This window comes from Diabrotica virgifera, chromosome 5, assembly GCF_917563875.1.
Source record: "Diabrotica virgifera virgifera chromosome 5, PGI_DIABVI_V3a".
NCBI lineage: Eukaryota > Metazoa > Arthropoda > Insecta > Coleoptera > Chrysomelidae > Diabrotica > Diabrotica virgifera.
The window spans coordinates 28864629-28890964 of record NC_065447.1 but is presented as its reverse complement, the minus strand read 5'-3'; the positions used below and the strand labels follow the sequence as shown (position 1 = coordinate 28890964).

At 33.0% G+C, this 26336-nt stretch overlaps 1 protein-coding gene across 1 annotated transcript in view; it reads right to left on the bottom strand.

Annotated features, from left to right (window-relative positions):
* The window catches only part of LOC114334728 (serine/threonine-protein kinase SIK1), a 276581-nt gene extending 250690 nt beyond the window's left edge, over nt 1-25891 (bottom strand). Inside the window, exon 1 of the mRNA XM_028284829.2 lies at nt 25571-25891. Coding sequence (XP_028140630.2) covers nt 25571-25696 — 126 coding nt within the window. The 5' untranslated portion in view covers nt 25697-25891. The remainder of the gene's footprint in view (nt 1-25570) is intronic.
* Nucleotides 25892-26336: the final 445 nt, after the last annotated feature.

The window sequence follows — 26336 nt, the reverse complement described above, 5'->3', positions numbered from 1 at the left end:
TTTTCTTTATTCTTTCAAAAAATAAATTAAAATTAAGAGATTTTTTAACTCGACGGTAAGTGAATTACTTACCGTCGAGTTGGAGTACTTACCGTCGAGTTGGATTACTTACCGTCGAGTTGCTAGTAAATGTCACCTAATGACGTAAAATCTGTCATGGTAAGCAGTCAAAAATGATCAATCGTGCAAAAAATTATTTTTCATATTCGAAAAGCTGACAAGTAAGTCCCTTTTTGAAATTGGAGATAGCAAAAAGTAAAATATGAACTTTGCTCTATAAAATATCTCCATTTCTGGTTGATGGATTTTGGCTTTTCCTTTTATAATTTTAATGTACCCTTTACGTACATTAAGAACATGTTTGTTCGTAAATTTAATGTTAAATTAACCTTGCCAATTGTTTCAATAAATTCGTATCGTATTCACCGCATTTTTTGGCTCCTGTTTTTTTTTTAAGTGGAATAACCTTAGATTTCAACCAGAGTGTTGTAGTCCAGGGCGCATCTGTTTTGAGATGGACGTTGAGAGGTGACTCAAATTTTTTTGCAGAAATTGCTTGAAAATATCTCAAATAATAATATTTGAGTTATCCTCCTACTCAAAATGGCCCGGAACATTGTTTAAATAATCAAAATGTCAAAATATGAAGGAAAAATTCGATTTTTTTATTGGTTTTTTGATTATAACTTTAAAAGTATTCATTTCTGGGAAAAGTTGTACTAACATAAAAGTTGCGTAATTAAATTTCCTATAAGATAGAATTAGTTAAATATTTAAAAAATAGTCACCCTTGTTGCAAAATAGCCATAATTGCGAAAAAAACATACAAAAACAATTATTCGCATTTTACGTTTTTCAACCATTTATGCTACACTTAGGACCTTCATATTTTACCCAGAAAAACTTTGTGATATATTAAAACAACACTGTACATTTCATTAAGATCGGTTTAACAGATTTTTCAAAATAAATTTTGCAATTCAGCTTCCGCAAAAAAATTCCTTTTTTTTAAATGTTGCAGGACTGAAAATAAAGCAGATGCAAGTTGAATTTTTTTTGCTTATAGAAGTGTACTGTACCTTTCATTTGCAATTTGCAAAATTAAAATCGATTAATTACCACGGCGTCAGGAAATTTTTTAAATAAACATTAATTTTTGGTGTTACGCGCTGGACAGCGGTGTTCGATTCACACAAGTTGATTTCCACCAAAATTTCTTCCAATCTTTATCTAATATATTATTTTCTTACTCTATATTTTGTTGTATTTTAATATTTTAATTCCACAAAAATCAAACTAATTTTATTATTGTTTGTGAAATATTGTTTAAACAATTGCATATGCTTAAAAATAATAAACTTTTATTCTCTAAGTTAAAACATATGAACACAGAAAGTTTTTGCTAAAAAAAGTGTTATTTCAAAGGATAGAGTATATGCTTTTATTTTGCAATAAACAAATTTATTTATTTATATCGAAATGTAATAAAAATTGAAATGTATCAATCGTTATCAAAGGTCATTGCAATGCCCAATCAGAGCAAACTATCCGCTGTCCTGCGCGTAGCACCAATAATTATTGTTTATTTAAAAAAATTCCTGACGCCGTGGCAGTTAATCGATTTTAATTTTGTAAATTGCAAATGAAATGTACAGTACACTTCTATACGTAACAAAAATTCAACTTGCTATCTGCTTTATGTTCAGTCCTGTAACATTTTGAAAAAATGAATTTTTTTTGCGAAAGCTGGATTGCAAAATTTATTTTGCAAAATCTATTGAACCGATCTTAATGAAATTTACAATATTGTTTTACTGTATCATATAGTTTTTCTAGGTGAAATATGAAGGTCCTAAGTGTAGCATAAATTGTTGAAAAACGTAAAATTCGAATACTTGTTTTTGTATGTTTTTTTCGCACTTATTGCTATTTTTCAGCAAGGGTGACTATTTTTTAAATGTTTAACCCATTCTATATTACAGCAAATTTAATTACGCAACTTTTATGTTAGTCCATCTTTTCTCGGAAATGAATACTTTTAAAGTTATAATCAAAAAACGAAGAAAAAAATCGATTTTTTCCTTCATTTTTTGACATTTTGATTATTTAAACAATGTTCCGGACCTTTTTGAGAGGGAGGATACCTCAAATATTATTATTTGAATTATTTTCAAGTAATTTCTGCAAAAAAATTTGAGTCACCTCTCAACGTCCAAATGTGCTAATATTTTTACAGATGCGCCCTGGTCTATTGGTAGTTATCCAGAGTTGTACATGTTGTTGAGTAATTTTATGATTAAGCTAGTAATTAATTAGTTAGTTATCCATTAGTTTGGGTAGTTCTGCTTGCATATTATCGGAGCCTGCTGCTTTGCCATCCTTTAACTCTATTATTGCAGAATAAGCTTCTTGCTGTCATATTCTTGGTCCATGGTTTACCTCTTCTACCAGAATAAACATAATAAACTTAAATTTATGTTCAGGATAAACAAGATGCTTACGGGTCGAATCAAAGCTGTTCATATGGATCTTTGAGTATATTAATAATGTAATAGTCCTCAGAAAGTTATGTACTTGATAAAAATGCTTGGAGATTGATGTTGTGTGTGTATCATGTACTCATGGAAATACCTTGACCATACCTGTCACTATAAAATATATTATAAAAATATTAGTTAAAATATTGAAGATAATAATGGTGTTTGTATTTTAATATTATATCACGTTTTCAAACTTATTTACACTCGTTCTGAGTGGGTCCAAATTTACATTACATTTGAAGTACCTACAGTAATTAACACATCCATCAGACGATCTTTAACGCAAGTTATAATCTCTATTCTTAAACACAATAAAAATGACGCAAAATTCAAATGACAGGTAGGTACAATTGTAAACACAATGCAAAAAGCAAATATTTGACATATCCGAGAACAAAATAATATGATAATTTTAATAAGTGTTATGTTTTATTGTGATAATATAGAAATGACGCACACGTTTAAAAATATATGTTGTACCTAAAGAAGGATTCCAAAGGAGCGTGTTAAGGCGCGCTTCACTAGTTTAGCAATTTAAACGTCGGCATAGAGAAATAGCAAATACATAATAGTGAAAAGGAAAGAGAGCCTATTTGGCACCCCACGTTGCTGTAAAATTAATAAATATGTACTTTGTAATAAAATCGGTCGAAGCATCTTGGCCCCAAGAAAGTCAAGGTATACCATCAGTGTTGGTGTTAAAAATATTAGAAGGTTGCTTAATTCACACAATGATAAAAATTAAAACACAACATCATTAGAACACAAAATTACCACGTCACTGACCGTACCTCCGTTGCCGAGTTGGAAGGGTCTTGTTTGAGCTTCTGATTTGCTTTAAACTGTGTCATAACGCGCCGCTCCCACAGAGACCTTAAGTAGAGGGTTCGGTATTAGCTTAATGATGATAAATAACAGATTTTGAGAGCATTTTCACATTGCGTTGTTCTCGTCTTTAGTTTTTATCTTTTTCTATTTCACAAAACGTTTTTTTTTAATATTAGTCTTATTAATGTACATGCCCCAACAGAGGACAAGGACGATGAAGAAAAAGACGATTTCTATGATGTATTAGAAAGAGCATATGACAGTTGTCCCAGAAGTGACATTAAAATAGTAATCGGTGACCTGAACGCAAAAATTGGAAGGGAAGAAATATATCTACCGCACATCGGTAAATATATTCTCCATAATAATACCAATTGGAATGGACACCGAGCAGTCACCTTCGCAGCTGCAAAGAACATGATCGTAGGAAGCACATGTTTTCTACACAAAAAAATACATATGGGAACTTGGACCTCGCCCGCTGGATTAACAAACAACCAAATTGATTATGTGATCATAGATGCTAGACACTTTTCAAACTTGATGGATGTCCGGACCTATCGAGGCGCCAATATTGATTCAGATCACTTTCTAGTTGGCACAAGAATTCGAGCTAGAATCTCAAAATCAAAACCGAAGAAGGAGCGAAGTACCAAATAACCCGCCTTAATATTGAACTCCTCAAAAATCCGCAAACGGTAGAAATGTTTCAAAACTATATCGAAACTAACTGCATATTTAATAGTCTAGGCGCCAGAGGGGTCACCGTGTCCTTTTCAATTCTGATGGACGAACTCAACGGTTTCTTATGGACTTTTGGCTGCTGATTACGAATTTTGAGGGTGGATTTCGATCAGAGTGGTCAAACAATTGTTATAAACAATTTAATTGTTTATAAATTGTTTATAAGGCTCTGGCTCATAAACTAAAGGAGACAAAAAAAATGTTTCAAATAAAATTTGTTCCTTACTAAAAAGCGAAGAAAAAAACGTTTATTAATCTTAAATCCAACAATTATAACTCAAGATATTGTAAAATTAGTGCACAATGCAAATTGAAAAGTGCAAAATAAGTATTTTTCGAAGCTCTATCAATCGTAACTTGGATGCTACGCACAAAAATAAGCCTTAGAAGGTCTCATTTTAAAGCTTAATTAATAGGCTTCCAAACAAAGTTTGTTAAATTACTTTATCTTCATTTGTTTTAAAGTTATACCCATTTGAAGGTATAATTTTCTTTAAAAAATTGTACAATAATTTGTTTATAAGGTTTTCAAGCAAACTTGAGCTATAAACATTTATACTTTAATTAACAATAATGATAGAAGAAATCAAAAGGAATATTTTGAGCTTACGAAAATGTTCTTCACTTTATTTTTGGCCAAGATATCGATATTTTAATAGCGCAAGCTCTGAGGCGCAAGATCGGCTCACAGCGTAAAGTTGTTCTGAATCTGTTTCCTTGTGGCATTAATTATTCTAAATGGGAAATAAGCCACAATTTAACTAAAAAATGATTTTATTAACGTTTCCACGTTCAAATCGGACGTCGTTGCCAAAATACAAAATATTAATAAACTAACCAAAAATGTTGTTACTTAGAAAAACATTATTTGCTAATATTAGCAAATTATTGCTAATAATTTAATTTAATCTGACTCAAAAGACTTTAAAATAATATTGCCAATATTTATGAGTTGCGTTCCTGGGACGACTTTACTAAAAGATAGTTCATTAAATCTTTAATGAAAAATTTGAGTTAGGGTTGTTTTCATGTAATCGAATGAACTATCTTTCAGTAATGTCGTTCCAGGAACGCCACTTATAAATGTTGGCAATATCATTTTAAACTACTTTAAAATGTATATGTCTGAATTCCGTCAGATTAAATTAAATTATTAGAAGAATTTTTTAATAAGCATCAACATTTTTGTTTAATTTATTAATATTTTTAATTTTGACAACGACGTCCGATTTGGACGTCAAAACGTTAATAAAATAATTTTTAGTTAAATTGTGGCTTATTTTCCATTTAGAATAATTAATGCCGCAACTAAATAGCTTTAGAACAACTTTACGCTGTGAGTCGATCTTGTGCCTCAGAGCTTGCTCTATTAAAGTATCGATATATTGGCCAAAAAAGTTACAAACATTTTCGTAAGCTCAAAATGTTTCTTTTGAGTTTTTCTATCATTATTGTTAATTAAAGTATAAATGTTTATAGCTCAAATTTACTTGAAACCCTTATAAATAAATTAATATAATTTTTTTTTTAAATTAAAACTTCAAACGGGTAACGGGTATCACTTTAAAACTAATGAATATAAAGCAATTTAATAACCTTTTTTTGGAAGCCCATAAATAGACCTTTAAAATGAGATCTTCTAAGGCTCATTTGCATGCGTAAAAGTCAAGTTACGATCAATAAAGCTTCGAAAAATATTTATTTTGCAATTTTCAATTTGCATTTTGCACCAATTTTACAATATCTTGAGTTGTAACTGTTGGATTTAAGTTTAGTAAACGCTTTTTCTTCGTTTTTTATTAGGGAACAAATTTTATTTGAAAAATTTTTTTTTATCTCTTTTAGTTTATGAGCCAGATCTTTATAAACAATTTATAAACCATTAAATTGTTTATAACAATTTTTTGACCACTCGGATCGAAATCCACCCTCGAAATTCGTAATCAGCAGCCAAAAATCCATAAGAAACCGTTGAGTCTGTCCATCAGAATTGAAAAGGACACGGTGACCTCTATTTGGCGCCTAGACTATAATGAGAATCTAACAATCAGCGAACAATGGGAAATGTGTAAAAGTAATATTAAAGACGCAGCAAATAATATTCTAGGGCCAGAAAAACCACCATCACGCAACGACTGGCTCGATGTTGAGTGTGAGGACATTACAAGAAGAAAGAACGATGCATATAAACAGATACAGCAAAGAAGAACCCGAGAAAAACAACAAAAATATAAAGACCATAGAAGAGAAGAGAAGTGCATTCATAGAAGAAAAAAGAGAATTTATGAAAATAGAACACTGAAAGAACTTGAGGCATAAAAACAGAAAAATCAAACAAGAAAATTCTATAAAACTCTGAATAATGCAAGAAAGGAATTCAAACCAAGGCTAAGAATCAAGGCAAAATAATGTAAAGATAAGCAGGGGCACATACTAAATACAAAAGAAGAAATATTGAAAATGTGGGTGGAACACTATAAAGAACTTCTAACCATCGAAGTAGAAGATCCAAATCAACCACCCCCAGGAGCCACCAACAATACACCATTAGAGCCTCCATAAATTCAAGAAGTAGGGGATGCAATAAAACACCTAAGAAATAATAAATCTCGAGGAAGTGATGGTATATCCGCGGAACTTTTTAAATATGGAGGTGCTACTCTGACTAATCAAATATATAAAATAATACTGAGAGCTTGGAATGAGGAACAAATCCCGGAAGAGTGGTGTGTTGGAATTGTTTGCCCGCTACACAAAAAGGGTGATCAATTGGAATGTAGAAACTATAGAGGAATAACCCTCCTTAATACAGCTTACAAAATATTTTCGAGTATCTTATATGGTCGCCTAAGTGCACATTCAAAGGAGCTGCTTGGAGAATATCAAAGTGGTTTTAGGCCTGGTCGATCAACAACAGACAAGATCTTTGTGCTAAGGCAAATACTGGAAAAAACCAATGAATTCAATATCGATATATACCATCATTTCGTAGATTTTAAATCGGCCTATGATAGTGTCCTAAGAAATAAATTGTATGAAGCCATGGATGAATTCCACATCCCTGATAAACTGATAAGATTGGTTAAGACTGCAATGCGTAACGTTGTTTGCAAAGTCGAAATACAGGGCGAACAATCACAGGCGTTTGAAACTAATGTTGGGCTGCGACAGGGAGATGCGCTGGCGTGTCTCCTCTTCAACACAGCTCTGGAAAAGGCGGTCAGAGATGCCCGAATAGACAACAGAGGAAATATTTTTAATAAATCATCCCAAATTTTGGCATATGCAGATGACCTGGACCTAGTTGCCACCACAACACGCAAACTAGAAGAAATGTATACCACCTTCTCAAATGCCTCAAAAAATATGGGCCTGAAAGTAAACGAGGAGAAAACTAAGATGATGGTATCAAGACCCAACAATAGAGCCAGAAACATCGGTCACCAATTCACTGTTGATAACTCTACCTTTGAAGTGGTGGACAAATTCACATACTTAGGCTCCCTGATCACCAAGGAGAACGTCATGACGGAAGAAATCAAGCGAAGGATAATCCTAGCGAACAAATGATGCTATTTTGGACTGAGTAGACATATGAGAAGCAGAAACTTAGCCAAAAAACAAAAATAACCATATACAAAACCCTTGTACAACCAGTGTTGACATATGGATCGGAGACATGGACCATCTCCAAGGCAGATGAAAACCTTCTGCTTATATTTGAACGAAGGATCCTGAGAGCAATATTCGGTGGTATTTGTGAAAATGGTATTTGGAGGAGGAGGTACAACTACGAGGTATACCACAGATATAAACATATATTTGGCGGTAAAGACGTAGTATCTCTTATAAGAATTGGAAGACTAAGGTGGGAAGGACACCTAGCAAGATCACAGCATATAACAACCCTCCTAGAAGAATCTTTATGTCACAACCTGTGGGAAGTAGAAATAGGGGTAGGCCAAAACTTAGATGGATGGATGGTGTAGATGAGGATGGGAGAAAAATAGGCGCAGCAAACTGGCAACGGTTGGCAATGGATAGGACTGACTGGCGTAATAGACTTTCAATCTGGCGTAATAGACTCTTTCATGGGGCTGTAGCACCATTAGTGATGATTTCGCAAAACGCACCTAAACACGCTCCGTTGAAATCGTTCTTAAGTATTTGCCCGTAATGCAAGGTTTATGTTTGAAAATATATGTTTAATTATGAAAATATGTATTTAAGCTGAAGGTTTGAAATATCCTAGATAGTACCGCTAATATTGCGCACTCGGGCACACGACTAGCTTGTGGTAATTTCACATGAGACGAACGTGATAAGAATTTTAAATGAAACATTTCTTGTGTATATCAAGTCAAGATTATTTTATAATTTTATGATACTTAAAAGGGAGAGCGATCTATTCGTTTTATCTGCCGCTGCTATTACAGGTTGCGTATTATCATTACTACATTACTACACAATAAAAATATTTATGATGATGTAGATATTACCAAAATCTATAGATATTATAATGTGATCTACATAACATTCCAATAGACACTCAAACAACAAAACAGATAAAATTATATTAGGACTATATGTATAGGGTGAGGCAGATAAACGGCCTATTAGAAATATCTCGAGAACTAGCAACAGAATCATGAAAATTTAAATGAGGGGGTTTTCATATTTTCATCAATTTGCCACTTCCGGTTATACCGGAAGTTGCTTAAAACTTCGTTTTTTTAAATTGGACACCCTGTATATTTTTACTTTTTTGGATTCTCTCCGATGCCTTCTTTCTTAAAATATGCGGTTTTGTAATGTTATACAGGGTAGTTTAAAAGGTAATTACGTTTTTTGAAGTTATACTTCTTTACCGGCGATAGAGGGTGATTTTTTTATATGTTAAAACCTATCAGCCCGGCGCATGCGCATTATAACTTTGTTCTGATTGGATGTTCAAATGACATGTCAAAAATTATCCGATATGGCAGCTGTGGTTTGGAGGTAAAGGTAAAGGTAAAAAAATGTATAATATATTAGTTTTATTGTTGTGAGGACAGAAACAAAAAAGTTTATAATATTGTAGTGACTTTTAAATAGTTTTTAAAAGCAACAGGTACGTAATAATTATTAATGTATCATGGGTATAAACCTACCTATTTGATCTGCCAAAATACATAGTATGTAATACTTTTATTTATATAATTTGATTACCATCAAAATTTCTATCAATATTCACCTAATATATTGTTTTTTTACTCTATGTTTTGTTGTATTTTTTCAATTCTAAATCATTTCAATTCAAAATTAAAATAATTTGATCAATTTTCAAAATATCAAAATATCACAAGTTTAATCCGTTTAGTTAGTCGATCTTCGTAAATAATGACACATAGTGTCCGTGGCTAAGCGGAGAAGGCGAATGAATTCCAATACCAACCGCTCTTATCAGCGCTGGTTCGAGTCCCAATATAAACTTTCTTTTTTGTTTTTTTTAATACATTTTATGATTGTAAGTATATTTATTATATAATTGTATTTTCAGAAAATACGTATTTAGTTAAAAAAATTTTCGACAATTAATGTTCAGACATCATTTGTGGCTTGTTTAATGTGTTTGTGTGTGTTTTATTCTTTTATTATTTTAATCTTTGGCATTGTTCTAATAAAAATGTTTGAGAAGTAGTAAGTATAAATTAGTTTAATATTTAAACAAAATATAAATAAAAAGTATATTAATTTCGTTTAAATCATATAATAGAAGTATAACTTCTTACGTGCGTACAAAGTACACACACATTCTTTTTTTATTAATTTCGTAGCAAATTTCACACTCTGTAGAATTGTAGTAGTTGGAGATCAAAAACTCTATTTATGTTCAAATAGTTATTAATATAGTCTATTATTGTTAAAGATTATTAGTATAGCTAAATATAAAATTTTAGTATACAGGGTTGGTCGAAACTCGGAATGAGTTGTTCTGAGTTTTCTTAAATGGAACAACCTGTATTTTAGTATTGTAGTGAGATGATATTTTATGGTACTTTTTTATTTCTTGAGCATTCCCTATATCTTACTGCTTTGATTTGTGCTTAATTGTTAATCACGCCAACAATGTTAACTACGTAGGTATTTTGACAGCTCAACCATTATTGGCAATTTTGAAGATCAGTCTAGTTAATATCTATTTATTCCCGAAAAATTATTTGTGATTGAATATTTTCACGGCCAACCTAATAAAATTTCACGTATTTTTTTTTGAAATTCATATTTGGCTTGAATCACCAATAACTCACAAATTAAAGCAGTTAGGTATAGGGAATACTTAAGAAATAAAAAAGTAGCATAAAATGTCATTTAATTACAATACTAAAATACAGGGTGTTCCATTTAAGAAAACTCAGAAAATACTCTTTCCGAGTTTCGACTTTTCGACCAATCCTGTGTAGTAAAATTCAACATTTAGCTATCCTAACCATTTTTAACAATAGTAGACTATATTGAAATATTGACAATCATTTAAACTTAAATAGAGTTTTTGATGTCCAACTACTACAATTCTACAGAGTGTGAATATTGCTACGAAATTAAGAAAAAACCGTAATTATCTTTTAAACTACCCTGGATAACACTACAAAACCTTATATTTTAAGAAAGAAGACATCGAGGAGAATCCAAAAATGTAAAAATATACAGGGTGTTCCATTTAAAAAAACGAAGTTATTAGCCAGATGAAAATATTTTCATTAAATAGATCACTTTTCAAAACCCCTTCATTCCAATTTTCATGATTCTGTTGCCTTTAGTTCTCGAGATATTTCTAATAGGACTTTTATCTGCCTCACCCTGTATACTTGCAAAGTGTTATGCGTAATATTAGATTTCTTCTGTTAGTACCCTAGCTGATTATCCAACGTTGTCGATCATATTTTTATAATAACTTTGTTCATGACAGCTTGAAAAACATTAGTTGATGCCTATTGATACCGCTCTTAGAGATTTCGGAACCAGGATGTGAGCCTGGGTCTCTTTTTCCGGAAATATTGCCCTGTATTATGAGGTGTAGGCTATATCTCTCTGGGTGTCTTAATACATGGCTGAAATATTGTAACTTTCGAATTTTTATTGTTTTCATTATTTATGAGCTCTTTTTCATTCGGTGTAAAACTATTTTATTTCTCATTAGATTAACCTAACTTATCCGTAATATTTGTTGGTAGATAAACATCTCAAAGGCCTCCAATTTTTCATTAGTGTTTCTGTAAGGATCCAGCTTTCCATGTCATACAACAATGTGGAGAATAGATAGATTCCATGAGGTGGAAACGATTAAATGTGGAGAATATGAAGCAGCGTATTATTCTGATTATGCTTTAATGTAATATTTCTATTAATGAGATTTTTTAGTTTGTAAAAAGTGGCTCTGGCTTTTTCAATGCATATTCTTATTATCTTTGTTTATATCCCCAGGTATCTTTAGCGTTGATGCCCGATATTGTTAATTCTTTCCAACTTTACTCCACATACTGTAATGTTCATTAGTTGTAACTCCATTTTGCTGAAAATCATAAGTTTTGTCTTAGAAGTAATAAGTTTTGGCCCACAGTCATCACAGGTTTTAGTCATCCTGTTTCTAAGCCGTTGCAACTCTGTTTCATTGGAAGTAATCAGTACCAAGTATTCTGCGTATCTGAAATTATTGACGTAAATTGTGTTGAATTTAATGCCTGTCTCTTTATCTAAGGCTTCTCTGAAGATAAATTCGGAGTAGATATTAAAAAGTAGAGGCGATAAAATACGCCCTTGCCTCAGTCCACGTGGTATCTCTACTACTTCCGTCGTTTTCTGACAGATTTGTATGTTTGCACATTGACGCCAATACAAATTTTTGATAATGCGTAGGCAATTTAACAAGGTGGAAAATAAAATTACCGAACAATAGAAAGTAAGAAGTAATCGATGAATTGTTGCACAGAAGTATTACATAAATATGCACTAAAAGAGTCATAGAAAAAGGGAAAAGATTAAAACTAATGCACTGATTACATTTTAATCTAAAGTGGTACTATTAAAAAGTCAAAGCTTGAGCAGGAGTGAGTTTACTTTTTCCTAATTCACTATATCTCAGAAAGTAAATCGCAGAATATCTATTTTGATTTTTACTAATTGCAAAGGTATGTAGAAAAAAAATGTATGCAACATAATATGCACAAAGTCTCTTTTTACCCGGTGGAAAATTGGTCGAGAACACTTCGTCGACGGAAAATTAGTCGACAACATTTGGTCGACAAACAGTTAATCGAATGCACAATTCATCGAATGTACAATTCGTCGACAAACATTTGATCAAGGGCGGATCCAGGGAAGGGGCCATGGGGGCCATGGCCCCCCTGTGACTAAACGCCTTGTCACTAAACCTTTAACATCCTTCGTCAAACTCATGGGTAAAGACGGAGCCATATAATCCCATGAAAAAACATCATACCACAAGGAGTACGTTCAGGTTAGGCTAGATTTTTTACAAAGTTATCGCAACCCGCAAAAGTCAGTCATTAACCAGATAGACTCTAAGAGGTCGAAACAGATACAAGAAAATAGAGAAAGACTACGATCAATAGTAGAGTCTATAGCGTTCTCAATTCGACAAAATATTCCTCTAAAAGACCATCTTAATGATGGCCTTCTGTTTCTGGACGACGATACTGGATCTAGCAATGAGAGGAATTGTTAAAGTTTAAGATCGCATCAGGAGATAAGACTCTTAAAAAACACCAATTTACAGTATCTTCCCGAGCAACATACATTAGTAGCACCAGTCAAAATCAATTGATATCATGTTGTGGTGAAGAAATAATTAAGCAAATAATGAATCAGGTTCAAAGTGCGAATTATTACTCTGTCATATTTGACGAAACAACCGACTTATCCCACGTGGAACAGCTTTCTATAAATTTGAGATACATACAAAATAACAACATTCGTGAAGATTTGTCAAGTTTATATAATTTATGCTTATGAGAACATAATAAAATAATTAGTGAAAATCAAGAAAAAGTGGAAGAACAAGGCGTGACAGGAGAAGCATTGGGAAAAATAATATTAAACTTATTGAATGAACTGACTTTAATAATACTTTAATGACGATAAGTTTTGAATGACTTTATGTCACTCAAATATAGTGTTGCCAGGTCCGATTTGTTTTTAATCGGTACATAAGCAAAAACAAATCGGGATTTAGGGTTGTAGATCGGGACAACCCTAACTGGGGTTTTAGGTTCTATTTACTGTCTACTTCAAAGATGAATACCGTTGGTTGCTTTTACTTGGGGGGTGACAGTTACAGTTACCCCTTCTCGGGGGTGAAAAAAAGGGCGTTTAAGGTAAGTTCCAAAATGGATCAACTGACTAACTCTAAAAAACTTTTGTTCTATATAATTTTTAAACTAAGTCAATACTTTTCGAATAATTTTATCGAAAAATATTCTTAGCAAAAATGTAGCTTTTAAAAAAGCAAAAAAATTGTATGTTCAGAAAGTCTATAAAACCAGTAAAAGCAAAGTTGTAGCTCATCAAAAATACGTTCTTATTCGTCAAATTCCAAATCGAATTTTTCAACTTGAAATAACCAAAAAATTAAGCAATTTTCGGGCAAAACATATTAAAAGTTTTTAAAGTGTTTAAAAAAAATCTTTAATTTTGTTTTATATAAAAGTCTCTAACATTAAAAATAAGCGAGTTACGCTCAAAATAAAGTTGGCTACTTTTTTTAGTAAAAAAAAATGGTGAAAATCTCCCCCTATTTAGCACCGTAAATAAAATTAATCGTTACCGCTTTACCATTTACTTTATATAATTACGTATTTTTATGGGAAATCAGCCACAATTTTACTAAAAAATGAATTTATTAACGTTTCGAAGCCCAAATCGGGTTTCGTTGTCAAAATACAAAATACTATTAATTATAATATTCAATAGTATTTTGTATTTTGACAACGAAACCCGATTTGGGCTTCGAAACGTTAATAAATTCATTTTTTAGTAAAATTGTGGCTTATTTCCCATAAAAATACGTAATTATAAAAATGCCACAAGGAAATAGTTTCAGAACAACATTTACTTTATATGTTTATAATTTATACGATCTGTAAGGTTTGCCTCTTGGGAGTGCTTAGTTTTGAAAGAAATTGGTTTTATAGTAAAAAAAGAAATTCTAAAATATTTGAAATGCCCTTTTTTCAAAAATTACTTAAAAAGTATTAGGGATACTAAAAATCTCAAGGAGTAAAAAGTAGGTAGGTTTTCAAAAATTGGTTCAAATATGGCTGTTCATATTTTGCATACACTCGTGATTAGTGACTCGTTCAGGCCCTTTTAATCATGTCAAAAATACATAGGAAAAGTAAATTGTTTGTAAAGCGGTAACGATTAATTTCATTTGGGGTGCTAAGTAGAGGGAGATTTTCACAATTTTTTTACCAAAAAAAGAGTCAACTTGATTTTAAGCATAACTCACTTAGTTTTGATGCTAGAAACTTTTTTAAAACAATAAAATAAAGCTTGATTAAAAAAGTTTTAATTGGTTTTTCCCAGAAAGTGCTTAATTTCTTGGTTATTTCACGTTGAAATATTTGATTTGGAATTTGACGAATGGAACGTATTTTTCATTAGCTACAAATTTGCTTTTGCTGGGTCTATAGACTTTACGAATACACAGCTCTCTTGTTTTTTCTAAGCTACATTTTTGCTAAAAAATAGTTTTTTCGATAAAATACTTACTTTTTGAGTTATTTGTGAAAATCGACTGAAAACGTGATTTTTTTTGTCGAAAAATAAACATTTTCAATCGTAAATAACTCGAAAAGTATTAACTAAGTTAAAATTCTATAGAACTAAAATTGCTTAGAATTTAGTCAATTTATGCATCTCCGGACTTATTTTAAACGCGCGGTTTTTCACCCCCAGCTAGGGGTGACTGTCACCCCCCGAGTAAAAGCAACCAACGGCACAAGCCGTCCAAATACAATTCGGAGTTGATCCTGAAAATTACACGGCATCGCCGTATTTCCCGTTCATTTACTGGACTACAAGGTGTTTCTATAATCTGTATTTAATCCTACATAATAATAATAATAATCAGACGAAATTACAAAAAATATCGTAGATTAAGTAAATTATTTATTTTTTATCAAAATTATATTTTTCATTCGATTTTACCGCTTTTAGGAGTGCCTTGTTTTTATATAAAATTCACTGCAAGTCCTCCTGAAATTGGTTTTCGTGGGTGAAAATCGGGACATTTAGTGTCCCGATCAGGTACAAATCGGTACGCGTCCCCAGACCCCTGAAAATCGGGACGTCCCGCGCAAATCGGGACACCTGGTAACGCTACTCAAATATGTGAAAAGTAAAACTTGAAACTCACCATTGTAACTCTAATTTTAAAAATTACCCCCGGTACCCCTTTCCCAAAAAACTTAATGGCCTCTCCCGAAAATCGGTCCTGGATCCGCCCTTGTATTTGATCGAATGGATTTTTTGTCGACAAAGACCCAAAGGGAATAATGATGGTAAAAAAAACTTCTAAACACGCCAATATATAAAGTAAGTTTCTTTGTACCATATTAAAAAAAATTTATAGATTGCCAGTCCTAAGCCTTGGATAAAGTGTGAACGGAAGTTTATTCTCACGATTTCTTTACTTTTTATTGATATTGACTGATTATTGCAGTCGAAAACATTGTACGGAAATGCCTCGATTCCCTAACAATTCTAGAGTGCTATGTATTAAGAGTATAAGTCAAAAATGAAAATTTTTTATTAGGACTTTTCAAAGTCTTTTTTACCACTGATGAAATAACTATTACAACTGAATATGAAAATGGTGACGAAATATGATTAAGAAATTTGTAATTAACTATTTTACTTTCTACTTTGGTAATACCTTATTAATTATATAATTCAAAATATAGAAGAATCCCGACAAATCTTTTTTATGACTTATACTCTTAGTACATAGCACGTTAGAATTTATTTACCTCAGCATCTCGCATATTTCGTCTTGTCCGCAAGTGCCCCCAAATTTGACTTGTCCGGAAGTGCTCCGTTCGCAAGTGCGCCGACACCAAAAAGAAGAACGGTACGACATCACTAATTAAAATATCGGTTTATATTTGCTGTCTGCTCTCCCACCGCACCCAATTTTTTTATTAAATTTAAAAATAATTAAGATTTAGAAAAAAAAAACTAACAAAACCCCGAAAAAAAAATTCAGATAAGTACGTTTACCTAATACAATATTCCAGTTAACAAAATAAAAACCAACAATCCGTCGTTTGTCACCATTAATCCCTTTATCCTAAAGATAAATAACAGTTTGTCGACGAAAAATCCATTCGAACAAATGTTTGTCGATGAATTGTACATTCGATGAATTGTGCATTCGACCAACTGTTTGTCGACCAAATTTTGTCGACTAATTTTCCGTCGACTTTCCTAGGCCCCTTTTTACCATCCATGGAAATGCGTACTCGAACGGTTCTTACTTATTTTGTGCACTAGCTGCTTAAATCACTCTTTTATTTTCCTTTATCTTGTATCTTCCTTCCTTTTAAGTTTTTACTTCCTTCAATATAGCATGTGATACTAATATCCACGGTAGAAGTATAAATTTAAACAAACACCTTTTAGTGAGCTTCTATCCGACAACAAAGTTGGCAATTAACTACAATAATCTTCAAGTAAAGAATCTTTAATTAAAAGTATTAGGGGTTTCCAATCCTTTAATTAAAAACTTTATTTGGAAACGGTTGGTAAGCCGATACTGAAATTAAACAATTTCTTTCATAAACGTGGTTCATTCTCAACAAGATTTTTATTCAAAATATCTTGTAAACATATCCCGTCTTCTTTATTATCTGCTTTAAAAGTGGAAATATTTTTGACGCCTATTTCCACTGCCAAGTTCACTATGAAAAAAAAACGAGATTCCATGCTTCTCGCTCACAAATCGTGATGATGTCGGTGTGACGTCGTTGATGAATGTGTTCACGTAAGTAAGATACTAAAATTAAGTTAATATCAAACACAAACGCACTCAGACCGGTCAGCGTAAATTTATACGAACCAAACAAACATTTTTGCGTGGAATTGGTCTAAGATTAGATTGGAGAGCTGGAATTTTAAAATGCGCAAAAAAATTTTGTACGATGTTTTTATAGGAAAAGACAGATTTTTATATCTTTAGAGATAAAATTAATGAAAAATTTATTCTTCTTTAAATTTTATCAGTGTGGATTCAGGAAGGACAGAAGCACGCAAGACCTAATATTCACATTAAGATAAGTAAGTGAGAAGGTAATCAAATAGAGAGATACGTATGTGCTTCATTGACCTGGAAAAGGCGTTTGACAGAATTCGAAGAAAGGACGTATGGAAGACACTAAAAGAAAGGGGAGTCGACATACACATAATAGAAGTAATAAAGGATATGTACAAAAATAATACAAATACAGTAATAACCAATAACGAGGAATCCAGAGAATTTACTACAAGTCAAGGCGTCAAACAAGGATGCGTGCTGAGTCAACTGTTATTCTCAGTGGTACTGGATGAAGCGATAAAGAAAGCCAAGAGAAGAATGAGAAAACTAACATTAGGATACTAGCAAATGAAACGGACTAAACTATCGGAGCTACTATTTGCAGACGACATGGTATTGATAGGAGAAAACAGAGAAGGCTTACAGAATATTCTTGAAATCCTAGAAGAAGAACTATCAAACATAAATATAAAAATTAATATAGAGAAAACAAAAACAATGATAATTTCAAATACGAGGAAGACACACGCAATAGAATTAGACGGGAAACAAATAGAGCAAGTGGAATATTTTAAATACCTAGTAGTAATAATCCAATCAAATGATAAACAAGACATGGAAATAAACGAGAGAATGGGAGGAACAGGAAGCTTATTTAACGCTATGAAAACAACATTTTTGGAGAAAAAAAGAGATACCGGAGAAAGTAAAAACGGCAGTCGTTAAATCAGTAGTTAGACCAACAATCATGTATTGCAGCGAGACATGGACATTGACAAGCAGACAAAAATCCAGAGTCAGTGCTATGGAAATGAGGTTCCTGAGAAATATAGCAAACAGAAAGAGGACAGACAAAATACGAAACGAAACAATTAGACAAAACCTAAAACTAGAACCAATCAATGAAAAAATAGTAGAAGGACAACTTAGATGGTTCGGGCTCGTGTGTAGAATGTCGAACGAGTGGCTAACAAAACGAGTGTTCGAAACGAGAGTGCAGGGGAAAAACAAAAGAGGAAGACCAAGAGTTATGTGGGTAGATGAAATGAGGAAAGAAGTCGAGAAGAAGGGATTGGCATTGGAAAGTACAAGAAACCTAACGCAAGATCGGAAAGCATGGAGATTACAATGCCAAACTCAACCCCACCAGCCTTACACCTAAAGGTAGAAAGGCTTAGGACTACGTAAAGTAAGTAAATTTTATCAGGTTTGCTTTTGACGTACTGGCACAGAGATGCACAGATATCAACCAAAATTTGTACGTCTGCTGTACTGACTATACTGAAACATCTAACAATGCTAAGCACAAGAACCTACTGGAAATCTTGCAAAAACTAAACATTGATTATTAAGATCTTCAAATAATATCAATATAATACTGGGGTCAAACTGCAAGAATAAAACTTGGAGGAAAAGAAATCAAAAGAAGTAATTATTCAGAAAGGTGTACGGCAGGGACGTATTCTCTTGCCAATGCTATTCAATTTATACTTTGTAATATCAAATTTGTTATTACATTTACTTTGTAATAATGTAATATTTTCTGTGAAGCATTAGAAGATGAGTCGCTAGAATAGCGATAAATGGAGTTCTGGTCAGCATCAGATATGCTGAAGATACAGCTATAATAGCCAACAATTTGAGAGACCTCCAGAGACTCTTTAACGAAGTATCTATGGTTAGTATGACGCACGGTTTACATATCGTTATCAGGAAAACCAAAAGGATGGTCGTTTCAAAAGATTAACAACAAAATTGTAGATAATTTTCTTTTAATGGACAGAACTCTTAGAAGTAGGATGGTAGAATGCTTAGGTGTTATGAATGTGTTTTCCATATGGTGTGTAAAGGTGGACACTAAATAAGGAACTCCTTAAAAGGATAGATGTTTTTGAAATGTGGGTCTGCAGGCGTCAGAGTCGCCTGGGCGGATAGAGTCAAAATGAGGCAGTGCTTGAAAGCCTGGATATTGAACCTTAAACTTGTGTTTCTTCGCCATGTCTCTAGAGACATACAATATGAGTTTCTACAAATTATAATGCAACGAAAGATCGTTGGACGAAGAAGCGTAGGACGTAGAATAATTTCGTGGCAGAGAAACTTTCGTGAATGATTCGGAATGACATCTCTCAAGTCATTCCGTGCAGCAGTTTCTAAAGGGTCATGTTAATAAGCATCCTCCCCTTCTTCTTCTTCTTGTGCCACTCCTATCGGAGATTGGAAATCATCAAGGCTACCCTGACTTTGTTTACAGCTGACCTAAAAAGTTCATTAGTGGTGCAGCCAAACCACTCAAATTCCGCATCCACGACATTCTTCTACGGCCTGGATTCCGTTTTCCTTGCATTATATTTTGAAGTAATGCGTATTTATGACCTCTCATCAGGTGACCCAAATACTCGAGTTTTCTTCGTTTTATCGTTAATAAAATTTCTGGGTCTCTTCCTATCCTTCGTATTACTTCAAGATTTGTGATTCTTTCAACCCAACTTATCTTCAGCATTCGACGGTAGCACCACATCTCGAAACTTTCAATATTTTTTATGTTGTTCTGTTTGAAAGTCCAGGCCTCTACACCGTATAATAGCGTGTTAAATACGTAGCCACTTAGCATTCTTAATCGTAGAGGGATGCTTATATCTCTGTTGCAGAAGAATTTTCTCATCTTTATGAAGGTGGCCCTGGCAATTTCGATACGTCTTTTTATTTCATTGTTTTGGTCTCCAGTTTCGTTTATTAAAGTTCCCAAGTATTTATAACTTGATACTTTTTCAATTTGAATGCCGTTTATACTAATATGTGCTGGTTGTGTCATGATTTTACTGAAGACCATATACTTGGTTTTTTTGATATTAATGTTTATGCCATAATTGTTGCAAGCAATATTTATGTTTGTAAGTAACCGTTGTAATTCTTCTACTGTTCATCCTCCCCAGGAGACGCTAAATGTAAGAAGAAATATCATCTCTTAACCAAACAAAAATATTTCGACAGCGAGGTCCAGGAAGAAGAAGAACATCCTGATTAAAGAATCTCAGAACATGGTTCAACACAACATCTGTGCAGCTTTTCAGAGCTGCTGCAGATAAGGTAAATATTACATGATGATCGCCAACATTCGTCACTGATAGGCACATCAAAAGAAGAAGTTTCTTTGGTCATTATTTTTGCTTTTCCGATGTTGATAAACAGTAGTAAACAAAATTTTGGCAATAGAAATGACGAAATATACATGCATATTATTACGCTTGAAGAGATTAAGAATGCTTTTATAAGTATTGAGATAGAAATTCAAATTTATTCAGAAGGTAATTTCGTCCTACAAGAAGAGGAGAAACTAAACATCCTTTAAAATAATGTGCCAATCGACCCCCCTCTTAATTTAACATTGTAAGGGTAACAATTGCTGGTAAAGAGGATAAATTTTGGAAGCTAAAAATATTCCCTGCAAGTCTCCCCCTTGAAAACCAAAATTTTCTGGCCAAATCAAAAATTCTTCGTCTTCTTATAAGAGGCCTCTTGGCCTGTTCCTTACCGATTTTGAGCTTGTATTCGTAGCTGTGATGCCAGCTATCTCGCCATCTTTTAAATGGCCTTCCTATTGGTCTCTTACCTGTTGGCTTCGAATCCCTGGCTATACGGGCTATTCTCTCGCTGTCCATTCTCGTCACATGCTGATTCCACTTTCGTCATCTCTGTCTTCCCCACCGTACTATATCTTGTATGTTACAGAGATCTCTTATTCTGTCGTTCGGTATTCTGTCTCTCAGTGTTTTCCCAGTTATTGACCTCAGCGTTCTCATTTCTGATGTTCTCAGTATCCTCTTGGTTTCTGCTGTGTCACATCTTGTTTCTATCGCGTACTTCATGATCGGTCTTACACATGATTTGTATATGCGTACTTTCCCTTCCAGCCTCATATCTTTGTTTCTCCAGATGACATCCCTCAGACATCCTGACACGTAATTGGCTTTATTTGCTTGCTTTCGGACACTCTATTAGTCCAGAAAGCCACTGCGCATCCGCTAGGAAAACTATTCTAATTCGGATTTTTTGCACAATCTTACTCAAAAAGGACCCCCTTTAACAAATGTGCATGTTGCCAGGACCAAAAGGTGGTCAAACATTTTTTAAACGTTTTTTTTTTGTTTTTTTCCTAAAATTATTTTTTTTTGTCTGGAAAAAGTTTTTTTAGGTTTTTTGGATCATTCCAAATAAAAAAGGTCTTTAGTGACTTTTCTCTAAAAATGATATTTTTTGACATATAAGCGATTAAAAATTGAAAAATTGCGAAATCGGCCATTTTTAACCCTTAAAAACTATGTAAAAAACTGAAAATTTGAATGTTGCCAAGGTAGGTAGATATTCTTTAAACATCGATTGATGAAATCCCAAAGAGTTTTTTGCAATACAGTATTCAAAACTCCTTTGTTTTTTAATTGCTAATCAAGAGTGCGCGACACTATTTTCCACCGACAGTATGGTGCAAATGAAAGGAATAAATTCGTTATTTCGTAAACCAGTGATCTTAAGGAAAAATCCGAAACAGGTCGATTTTTATTTTTAAGTTATGATATTGTGGCATATATGGTATAGTAGTGACGTCATCCGTCTGGGCGTGATGACGTAATCGATGATTTTTTTTAAATAAGAATAGGGGTCGTGTGGTAGCTCATTTGAAAGGTTGTTCAATTCTCTATTCAGTAATGTAGACATTTACATAATTATTTATACAGGGTGTCCTTCTACTTCTTTTTTGTCAAATAATTTAATTTAATAAAAAGTTTTTGACACCCTGTATAAATAATTATGTAAATGTTTATATTACTGAATAGAGAATTAAAGAACCTTTCAAATGAGCTAGCACACGACCCCTATTCTCATTTAAAAAAATCATCGATTACGTCATCACGCCCAGACGGATGACGTCACTAGTACCTATACCATATATGCCACAATATCATAACTTGAAAATAAAAATCGACCTGTTTCGGGTTTTTTCCTTAAAGTCGCCGGTTTACGAAAACGAATTTATTCCTTTCATTTGCACCATACTGTCGGTGGAAAATACTGTCTCGCACGCTTGATTAGCAATTAAAAAACAAAGGAGTTTTGAATATTGTATTGCAAAAAGCTCTTTGGGATTTCATCAATCGATGTTTAAAGAATATCCACCTACTTCAGAAACATTCAAATTTTCAGTTTTTCACATAGTTTTTGAGGGTTAAAAATGGCCGATTTCGCAATTTTTCAATTTTTAATCGCTTATATGTCAAAAACTATCATTTTTAGAGAAAAGTCACTAAAGACCTTTTCTGTTTGGAATGATCCAAGAAACCTAAAAAAACTTTTTTCCATCCAAAAAAAATAATTTTAGGAAAAAAACAAAAAAAAACGTTTAAAAAATGTTTGACCACCTTTTGGTCCTGGCAACATGCAAATTTGTTAAAAGGAGTCCTTTTTGAGTAAGATTGTGCAAAAAATCCGAATTAGAATATTTTTCCTAGCGGATGCGTAGTGGCTTTCTGGACTATATTTAACATCTCCATAACTACATATTTCGATTCCCAGATATTGGAATCTCGAGACTTGTTCAATTAGTTCGTTGTTAATTACTAATTTACATCTTATGGGTTCCCTTGACACTACCAGGGATTTTGTCTTGGCTGTTGATATTTTCATGTTGTAGTTCTTCGCCACTATATTGAAAGTTTGTGCCATTCGCTGTAGGTTATCCTCGTTATTGGAGATTAAGATTGCGTCGTCAGCATAACAGAGAATTTTTGTTTGTTTTTCCGCCATATTATATCCTTTGCCAGTACCTTTAATGTTTTCTATGATTTTGTCCATGACTAAATTAAAAAGCAATGGGCTCAAGCTATCCGCTTGTCTGATTTCCGAGTTAATTTCTACTTCCGATGTTAGTCCATTCTCGACTTTTATTCTGGTTTTGTTCTTCGTTTTAATGTCTTTAATTATCCTTATCATCTTGTTGGGCTGATTTTTCTCCTTTAGCAAACTTAGCACATCTTCTAAACTTACACAATCAAAGGCCTTAGTCAGATCTATAAAGCACATAAATGCAGGTTTATTATATTCCAGTGCTTTTTCAGCAATTTGTCTGGCTATGAATATGGCGTCTATTGTGGACCTATTTTTCCGAAAACCTTGTTGTTCCTCACTAATTGTGTATTCTTCATTTATTTTATTGACAAGTATTTTTGTTAAGAGTTTAAGAGTTGTGCTCAGCAAGGTGATGGTACGGTAGTTGCTAGGTTCTTTGCTGTTTCCTCTCTTGTGTATAGGTATCTGTTATACTCGTCCTCCACTGGTCTGGTACACGCTGGCTACATATTATTTCTTGAAAGAGGATCTCTATGTTTTCGATTAAGGTTTCTCCTCCGTATTTCAGGAGTTCATTTGGTATCCCATCGGGTCCTGGTGCTTTTCTGTTTTTTTAATTTACGTATGTTATTCCTTATTTCTTCCTTTGTGATTTCTAGTTCTGTGTCTATGTTGGATTCATCTTCATTTCCTGTTTCTTCCTCTTGTTCAGGTACTATAATATCTTCCTTATATAGTTTTTCTATATAGGCGGTCCATTGTTCTGCTTCTATTTTATTTAAACTTCTATATTCGTTAATGGGTTTATTCCTATTTTTTAGTATTTTCCAAACTTTTCTTTGCGCCTCATACAAATCGTGTTCCATTTCTTTGGTAAAGCGTGTCCAATATTCCCTTTTATATTCCTTATCTTAGAATTGATGTTATTTCTTGTGTCTGTATTGTTGGTAATTGTTTGGTGTTTTGTTAGTGCAGTATTGTAGGTATGCTTTCCTCTTCTCATACGCTAGATCTCTTATTTCAGTATTGAACCAGTATTCATATATACAGAGAACATAGATAAAAATGATTGAGGAAAATCGAAAACCATGGAGCAAAAATGGTGCTAAATGAGAAATAGTAGCAGAAATCATAAATAGAGATATCAGCACGTTTATATATTATCACAAAATACTAATAAAGGTACTGCTATACAGTGATTAGCGCGCTAATAACCGGCAAAATAGCACAAAAGATGGAAAACGTATTAAGTTCTGAGATAAAAATAAATGAAACTATTCTGGCTAGGAAACTTAGCGATATTAACGTATGAATTTACATTATATTGATTTTTTCCCACCTTTACACGTATCGGATGAGAATGTCAACTAAAACTGTCACTGTGACAGTGGCAGTTGCCAAAAGCACTGTGATGAGCGCGCTAATAGGGCTTTTCATTTACAGTCATTTGTTTCAAGCCTCTGTTACACAGATTATACAACATATGACAAAAGCTCGAAACAAATGACAATCGATGAAAAGCCCTATAACCGGCAAAATAGCACGAAAGGTGGAAAACGTATTAAGTTGTGAGATAAAATGAAATGAAACTAGTCGAGCTGGGAAATTTAGCGATAGTAACCTATTAGCGCGCTAATCACTGTAGATAATAATCAGCATAAAACTAAAAATCATTTTTTTAAGTTCATAATATTATATTTTGTTTAATTGGCACATGTTTATTGAATTCAAGTAAACGTTGCTTCAAGATAATTGAGGTTAAGAATTTACAAAAATTAATTACAAATTACAAAAATAAACATCATAAATTATAGTGAACATATAAAAATTAGTTAAATAAGTCAATAAATTAAAATTAAAAAGGAAATATTACGGGGGACATAAATAACGACTTCAAAATAATTTGAAGAAAGGTCGTAGAAAAATTTATATTGTATAGCTGAAAGGCCAATATTATGTCAGTTCCAGTTATTGCTCTATAATGCACATTTATTTCATATTTGAATAGACATTTTTACAACTAAACCACACAAAGCAACAAAGATGACATGTGAAAAGCAAGAAATAAAAAGGTACCTAAATTGTACTTAATATGTATAGACATTTTTAGAGAACACATAAACATTTTATTATATTTTAAAAGTGTGATATAGACATCGGCATTTTCACTCGTATTTAAAAAAATTTGAATAAAACAAAAACACAAACATGCACTTTAATCGATCTTGTCAGATTCTCGAGTCTTGTCTCGAGTGCCTATGACATCAAAAACATAAACAAGATAAATTCAAAGCATTCTTACCTCAGTTTTTGTGATTCTGTGCTTGGCAAGTTTCACAACAGCGAAATTTCCCTTCCCGATAGTCCTCTCGATATCATAGAAACCAACCCTGATGGTATTCTTTCCTATCCTCTCTCGCTCGCCCATTTTATGTGATCTTATGACTAAAAGTCCCCGCGAAAATATGAATAGAAATGATATCTACGAACTACCCGGTAATATTGTTGCTAAATTCGGTGATAGTATTGTCATTATTAGGAGAGGTAGAGGTCCGGCGCGGAACTGAAGACACTACCGATACGGAGCGCTGGATGCGACTGTCAGCGTCAGCTCAGCTGTTTCGCGATTCGAGGTTCCGATATCGCAAGAGCTTGCTCAGATTCGCCGTGCGCTAGATAGGTTAGAGATGGAACGGAACATGATAAAAAGAACGAGAACTGTATTGAACCATTTTTGATTTATTTTGTTGATTTTTCTATAAAGGAAACATCATACACCAATGTAGGTACATTCATTTTTTTTAATTTATATGAACTATCGGCAAAGTTTATACACACTTAACATGAGATTATAAGGGAAAATAGCAGACAAACGCAGTCCAGGACGAAGAAGGACTTCATGGTTGAAGAACTTGCGAGATTGGTATGGTGCTGATACAAGCATGCTATTTAGAGTGGTAGTGAATAAAATTAAGATAGTTACTTCTTCTTCTTCTTCTTCAGGTGTCATCTCCGCTACGGAGGTTGGCAATCATCATAACTATTTAAATTTTTGAGGCAATAGCTCT